Raw genomic sequence first — 7,736 nt, 5'->3', positions numbered from 1 at the left:
ACTCTGATGCCATAGAACTTTGAATTAACACCGGTATTATTTGATACTTTAGAATATGAGTAGCTAGGAAGAGCAAAGGGTCAATCCATCTCCAATGGATTTAATATAGAACTGTCGCCAGAAACATATTAAAATAGGGTATTCGAGCCGTGTTTTTAATAGCAATCACGTCGTCTGAGGATCCGAGACTCAGCTATGTGGTTGTGTTCGCATGTAAACGAAAGCTGATCAAAAGTCGTTTGACTGATGGCCTAAAAATAGTAACTTTTTACTTAGCCCTAAACAGACCAGAAAATCAACTGGCAAGGTCGAGACGGTGAAAAACGAGTAGAATTAAGGTAACTGACGACTGCCAGTCGTTAATAGGTACTTTTTCTACGCTCCGTCGCTGTGTATATGTGACTGAAGTAGGCGACTGTTACAAGTGGCGAAAAAAAAGTGCAATTAGTGAAATATTTTTCAGTTTAAAAACACGGACAATTGATGATGCTGTTGGCCACCTTATCTAATTGAACATCCAACGAGAATGTCACTCCAAGAGTTTCTGTTATTTACGCCAGAGGCGTTTGTCGTTACAAATAGTATACAATCATCAGCTTCATATCAAACTCTAAAGTTCTCTTATACAGGAGGATTTTGGTACAATGTGCTCATATACGCGGCTATGTTTGTCCTTCTCACCACTGGCTACAGCGTACAGTTATTCCAAAAATTGATACCAACACTAAAAGTGGCCCAAGACAAGGATATTGGAAACTTTATCTGCCAGGTCACTGGAACAGTGAACTGTTTCTACATTTCGCTAACTTCAGTTGTTGCCATTTGGAAACTCTACTACACGGGGAACTTCGTGGATGGAGTCTCCCTCTTTACCTCAATCTGGTAAACTGTTTACTTATATCATTTCAACTGTTCATTGATATTTTACACTGCGAGCGTTTGTTTATTAGGCAGAGTTGAGAAAAATAAACTTTTTTTATTTAAAAAATTATTAAACAGCGGTTTTTTTTAAATAAAAAACGTATTATTGTTTTTTTTCCAGTTCGTTCAGTTAGCGATAAAGAAATGCAAGTTTTCCGCGCTTTTCAGCCTCCATTTGGTTTCTTAACTTTCCATAAGTAATTCCCGATGATTTGGGAACTCTGAAAACGAGAGCCAATAGCAATACCAGCCAACGCTGTTTCAAAATTCGGTCTCTTTCCCATTCTGATACTCCTATGGCTTCCAGAAATCACTAGTTTTCAGCGTAAAACATTGTAAAATAATAAACATTGTTTTATATTTTCTGTTTTAAAACGTGTTTCTTTGCTTTGTTTTAAAAAATGTTCAGAAGCACTCCCAACCATAGTATGAATTCTCGCAGCATTTTGTGCTGAACTAGTTATTCTTACATCAATTGACCCTGCTCACCTGTTTAATTGTAAACCAAATGAATTGACCCGTTTTAAGGGTGTAGTTTTGTTTTGCAATTTCGCAAAAAAATGCACGATAAAAAAGCTGGTGAAATTTCAAGAAAATTTTGGCCCCAATTTTCGTTTGGCCAAAAGTAAACAAATTTGAGAAAAAATGAAAGAACATATTCTGTTTTAGTTCGTTATATCAGGTTGTTTTATTTCAGTAATGCAGAGAAAATTCAATAAATCGCGCAAACATGCTTGAACCAAAAATATCAACTCAATGAGTTGTTTCATCAAAATTCGGCAGTTTTTGCCCGCTTACTGCCAAAAGAATCTTTTCAATATCTGTGAGAAGAGAGGATTTATTGTAAAACTGGTTTTGAGAATACCCTGTATTCAAAGGCTTTTTTTAAGTGCATTTTTTATACAGAGTTCGTTCTTAAAACTAATACACACAGGGGGATTCATCACTTGGAAAAGGTTTGGGGTTTGATATTAGGGTTGATCCATTTTTTATATCCAACTGAATCGAAGCATGCAACTTTTTGCTTTCAGCCAGATGATGATTGGCTACCTCTTGGTGGATACAGTCTACAAAATCCTCTACACAGGCCAGTCGCCCATGTGGGTTCTGGGTCACCACGTTGCCGCTTTCGCCGTCACCATTCTGGCTGCCTTGGACTCGAACTACCTAATGGAGAAATACCTCCTTTGTCTGATGGAGTGTAGCAATCCATTCATAAACATGAGAATCGTCCTCTCAATTCTCAGCTACTCTAAGAATACTGTTGTCTACAAAGCGAACGGGCTGCTCATGACGGGTTCATTTCTAGTCGCGAGGGTTCTCCCCTCCTTTTACTTTATTCCAAGAGGCCTCTTCATTCTAACGTATATGGACAACTACAAGTATTTCCAAGCTGTCATGTTCTTGTGCTACTTAGTTATCAGTGCGATGAATTTCTACTGGTTCTACAGAATGGTGCGGGGAATATATGTAGCACTAAGAAAAGGCAAAATAGAGTAGATCTTAAACATCCCAACCAAATCAGGTCAAATGCAGTAATTAATAATTTTCAGCGTATAAATTATATCGAAGTCTGTGTGATGATATATCTGGTCATTACAAAATTGAAAATACTTCAACCCTAAAAGTTCAAGTTAGTCCACAGTCTTCATTGAATTTCGAAAGTTCTTAGATGAATGTACAGTTTAAACTGCTGTACCAAAAACAAATAAAAAAGATTACGCCCACGTGATTTACAGCTATATTGATTCTTCTGGACTAACTATATAGAATGGTATCAATTGAAAAAGCACAAATTACTTTGCACATGAATTAAAATTGGACCAGACTCTTGCTGTAACTGATAATGATAAATCTTGTCGACGAGTTTTGTTACGTTCAGAATTGTACAAATGAGGCTATCATTTTCATGTGCTAGAAAAAAGCAAGACGGCTTGCGTAAAACCATGATTCTAACTCTCTTATATACCAATATGTGAGTTTCATCGTGAAATCGCGTTGTTTTTTTTTGCATGGCCATGTTGAAATTCATCAATTGAATCGATAAAAGTGTAATGATTTTTGGCAGAGTGCTTTCAGTTTGCTAACCAAGTCTTGTATGAAGTAGGTACCGGTGTCTCTGCCAGGATCTCCGAAGCAATTAGTGTCCATGGTTTTTCTCGGCTGATCAAAAATTACATGGAAACGCGTCAGCCTATTTTGTCTGTTCTGTACAGCTATGAGAAGCAGCCAAAACAGCAAAGGTTGAGTAGTCATGATCTATTCCAGCACTGATTTTACATGGACTGCTTTTTCCAGTGCGAGTCATGCCAATAAAAAGCGTTTTTCTGCGCTTATTACCAGCTAGATCCCCAACCAGCTGTGGCCACCCGTTTCCAGTTGTAGTATTCTAGTTTGCCTGTTTCCGTACAGCACCCGTGCTAGCAGACAGTCCGGCTAAAACCATCTCTTATTCTAATTCATTCTCTTATGAATTGAAGTAAATCCTTAAAAGGTTTTTCCTAAGGTTGTTCTGAAAAGTTAGTAAAGCTCTCCACTAAGTAGTTTTGCATAAGTTAGCTATGAAAATAAGAAGACAGACTCTAGTTATTCTGAGACCTTAAATATTAGTTCCAAATCATCTGCAGTAATATATCGGCATTTAAAATAATTTAGTGTTTCCAAGTTTCTTGGGACCAAGCATCATGATTGTTTCTTTTCGGTGCCCGTGTTTTGTGCGAGATTGCTCATGGAGGCAGGATGCTACTTTTTTTCTCGTGAGATTAAATCAAAAGCTACTTCACCTCGTCACCTAAGTGATGGGTGATTTCCGATCAAGTTTTGGAGAAAAAAACGTAACTCGCTCATTCTGTCTGGGTGAGAACTAAGTGAAAATTTGATATTGCATAAGTTTTATGCATAACTCTGACGGTTAAATTGACGACTATCTATTGTTTTTTTTTTTCACTCGGAACTTGCTTGCAGGTTGTAGATAGGACTCTGCTGTCTCATCCAATGTTTGGGTTCGGGCAAAAATAAAATGCGCAACACTGGCGATCAAATTGACCCATTGTTTTTTCACTCAGGACTTTCTTGAATGTTTCGTCCAGGAAGCTCACGTCTCGTCCAAAACCTGATTATGTAATCATAGGTTTAATCTGTCTCCCTACACCTTTCCCTGACAAAAAATGGTGCATCGGAAACTTCGTGAAAACAATAACAGTCTGTTGCCAGAACCCGTGCCATACGTTTTTTTGGGAAAAATCTGCTCAGGTTGACAATTTTGATTGTTTACTGCTATGATGAGCAGATTTACAGAGTCTTATTTTGACGTCAGTGTACTAATCAAGTCATGTGTGACGTTACCGTTCTTAAGTCTGTCTGGATCGCCGAAGCCAATATTGTCGATGATTTTTGTCGGCCGGTCGACAATTCCATGCAAAACACGTCAGCAAATTGTGTCTGCTCTGTAAAGCTTTCAGAAGAAGCCGAAACAGCCAAGGTTGAGTGGTCCTGATTTAGTCCAGCTATGAATTCATTAGGACTGCTTTTTCCAGTGTCAGTATCTACGATAATGAGCATTTTTGTGTAATTCTTAACACCTAGATTCCCCAACTAGCTACGACCAGCTTTGTCCAGTTGTGGACTTCTAGTTCGCCTTTTTGGTGCTGCACTCATGCGAGGAGACAGTCCTGCTAAAAGCATCTTATATTGTAATTTGGTTATGAATTGAAGTAAATCCTTGTTAGTTTTTCCTAATGTTCCGACAAATTGATAAAGCTCTTCACTAAGTAGTTTCCGAAAGGTGCTAATAAAATAGAAGGAAGATTTTTTAAAATCACTCAGAACTAAAATATCAGTTTCAAACAATCTGCAGTAATATATATGTGTGTTTCCAAATTTTCCTGCACTAAGCGTCATGGTTGTTTCTTCTCGGTGCCTGTGTCTTGTGCGAGATTACCGTCTCAAGTAGGATGCTAGTTTTCATCTCGTGAGATTATTCAAAAATTGCTTCACCTCGTCAAATAAATGATGGGTGATTTCTGATCAAGTTTTTGAAAAATAAACAGAACTCGCTTCTTCTGTTAAGGTTAAAGTAAAGTACACAATTTGAGAGTGCAAAGACAATATAACGAATTGACGATAAAACTGACGATGATCATTTGTTCTTCTCTCTTCTCACTCAGAGTTCTCTTGAAGGTTTCGTACAGGAAGTCCTTGCTTACTCCAAGTTCTGGGATTGGGATCCCTACATTTATCTTTGAATAGGTATCTCAGCCCTCGTCATTCCAGAACCTAATTTTTGACAGTTCTCAGTTATTCTGCCGCAATGTAATCATAGATATACAGTGTATCGCTTCACCGTTCACTGACAAAAGATGGTGCATCAGAAGCCTCGTGAAAAAAATCACAGTCTGTTGCCAGAAACTGTTCACAAACATTTATTTTAGGAAAATTCTGATCATGTTGACAATTGATTCATTCAAACTTCGTTTTTGACGGTTTACTGCTATGATGAACTAGTTTACAGCGTCGTACTTTATCTTCCCTTCCCTTTCTTCATTTTATTATTTAATTCTTGTATGACGTAAGCGTCGGTGTGACTACCAGGATTGTCGAAGTCAATAGTGTCGATGATTTTAGTCAGCCTGTCGACAATTCCATGGAAAACACGTCAGCGAATTGTGTCTGTTCTGTACAGCTCTGAGAAAGAGCCGAAATAACGTTGAGTGGTCATGATGTAAACCAGCAATGACTTCACAAGGACTTCTTTTTCCAGTGTCAGTGTGTCCGATAATGAATATATTTGTGCGATTTTTAAAACCTAGATCCTCTCCTCAACTAGCTTCTTTTCAGTTGCGGAATTCCAGTTTTTTTTATATTTTGGCACAGCACTCGTACAAGCAGACACTCCAGCTAAAATCAACTTCTATTCTATTTTTGTTGTGATGTGAAGTAAGTCTTAAAAGTATATGCCTAATGATAAATGATGTACTGATAAGTTAGTAAAGCTCTTCAAATACTTATTTTCCGAAACATAGCCAATTAAAAAAAAAGAACCACTTCAAGAGGCTTTATGAGAACTTATGTATCAGTTTCAATTAATCCGCACTATTATTTCAGCAGTTAAAACAACTACCTGTGTTTTTGGATATCGAGCGTCATGATTTTCCTTTGCGGTCCCATGTTTCTTTCAAGATTACTTTCGAAAGCAGTATGGTAAGTTTTCATCTCGTGAGGTCATCTCAAAAATTACTATACTTCGTCATTTAGTAGGTAAGTGATTTCTGATAAGTGATAAGTGAAAACTCTTCAGCGAATGGTGTCTGTTCTGTAAAGCTCTGAGAAGAAGCTGAAACTGGAAAGTTTGAGTGGTCCTTATCTAAACCAGCAATGACTTAACTAGGACTGCTTTTTCCAGTGTCAGTTTCTCCGATAATGAGCAGTTTTGTGTAATTTTTTACCTAGACCTCCCAATTAGCTGCCATCACCTGTTTTCAGCTGTGGACTTCTAGTTTGCGTGTTCTGACACAGCACCCGTGCAAGCAGACAGTCCGGCTAAAATCAACTCCTACTCTTTTTTAGTTATTATTTAAACTAAAGTTTTGAACATAAATGCGAAATAAATATTAAAAATGTAACTCTCTCATTCTTTTTGGGTGAGAGCTGAGTACAAAATCTGAGTTTGCAAAAGTATTATGCCCATTCTGATGGTGAAATTGATGATTGTCTGTTAGTATCTTCACTCGGAGCTCGCTTGAAGATGTTATACATTTTTTTTTTGTCTCTACCAATATCTGGTATTGGGATCCCTATATGTATCTTCGAACCGATATCTCAGCCCTCGACCTTCGGGAATCTCCTTACCGTATGCTCTCATTTATTCTGCCCTGATGTAGTGATCGGTTGTCCCTGTCTCCCTATACCGTTCACTGACGATAAATCGTGCATCGGAAGCTTCGTGAAAACAATCTTAGTATGTTGCTAGGAACTGTTGCTTAGCATTTTTTGGAAAAATCTGATCATGTTGAAGTAATTTATCCAAACGTCGATTTTGGCCGTTTACAGCTATGGTGAAAAAGTTTACTGAGTCGTATTTCGACTTCCTTCCGTTTGCTAACCAGTTCTTGTATGGCGTAAGCATTGGTGTCTCTGTCAGAATTGCCGAAGCCAATAGTGTCGATGATTTTTGTCAGCCGGTCGGCAGTTCCATGGAAAACACGTCAGCAAATTGTGTCTGCTCTGTAAAGCTTTCAGAAGAAGCCGAAACAGCCAAGGTTGAGTGGTCCTGATTTAGTCCAGCTATGAATTCATTAGGACTGCTTTTTCCAGTGTCAGTATCTACGATAATGAGCATTTTTGTGTAATTCTTAACACCTAGATTCCCCAACTAGCTACGACCAGCTTTGTCCAGTTGTGGACTTCTAGTTCGCCTTTTTGGTGCTGCACTCATGCGAGGAGACAGTCCTGCTAAAAGCATCTTATATTGTAATTTGGTTATGAATTGAAGTAAATCCTTGTTAGTTTTTTCCTAATGTTCCGACAAATTGATAAAGCTCTTCACTAAGTAGTTTCCGAAAGGTGCTAATAAAATAGAAGGAAGATTTTTTAAAATCACTCAGAACTAAAATATCAGTTTCAAACAATCTGCAGTAATATATATGTGTGTTTCCAAATTTTCCTGCACTAAGCGTCATGGTTGTTTCTTCTCGGTGCCTGTGTCTTGTGCGAGATTACCGTCTCAAGTAGGATGCTAGTTTTCATCTCGTGAGATTATTCAAAAATTGCTTCACCTCGTCAAATAAATGATGGGTGATTTCTGATCAAGTTTTTGA

General features: G+C 37.9%; 1 protein-coding gene across 1 annotated transcript; it reads left to right on the top strand.

The window, feature by feature from the left end:
• The first annotated feature begins 467 nt into the window (after nucleotides 1-467).
• Nucleotides 468-3,358, top strand: LOC134853072 (TLC domain-containing protein 4 A-like). Its single transcript, XM_063869005.1, has 2 exons — nucleotides 468-882; nucleotides 1,953-3,358. Exons 1-2 carry the CDS (start codon nucleotides 527-529, stop codon nucleotides 2,419-2,421), a joined length of 825 nt encoding a protein of 274 aa, XP_063725075.1. The 5' UTR covers nucleotides 468-526; the 3' UTR covers nucleotides 2,422-3,358.
• The last annotated feature ends 4,378 nt before the right edge of the window (nucleotides 3,359-7,736 follow it).

Source organism: Symsagittifera roscoffensis, chromosome 8, assembly GCF_963678635.1.
Source record: "Symsagittifera roscoffensis chromosome 8, txSymRosc1.1, whole genome shotgun sequence".
NCBI lineage: Eukaryota > Metazoa > Xenacoelomorpha > Acoela > Convolutidae > Symsagittifera > Symsagittifera roscoffensis.
The sequence above is the reverse complement of the archived record's forward strand: the minus strand, read 5'-3'. Positions and strand labels throughout refer to the sequence as shown.

Coding starts and splice junctions, on each gene's coding strand:
- LOC134853072 (XM_063869005.1), top strand. CDS start 527: ATGTCACTCCAAGAGTTTCTGTTATTTACGCCAGAGGCGTTTGTCGTT. Junction 883..1,952: donor TCCCTCTTTACCTCAATCTG/GTAAACTGTTTA, acceptor TTTTGCTTTCAG/CCAGATGATGATTGGCTACC.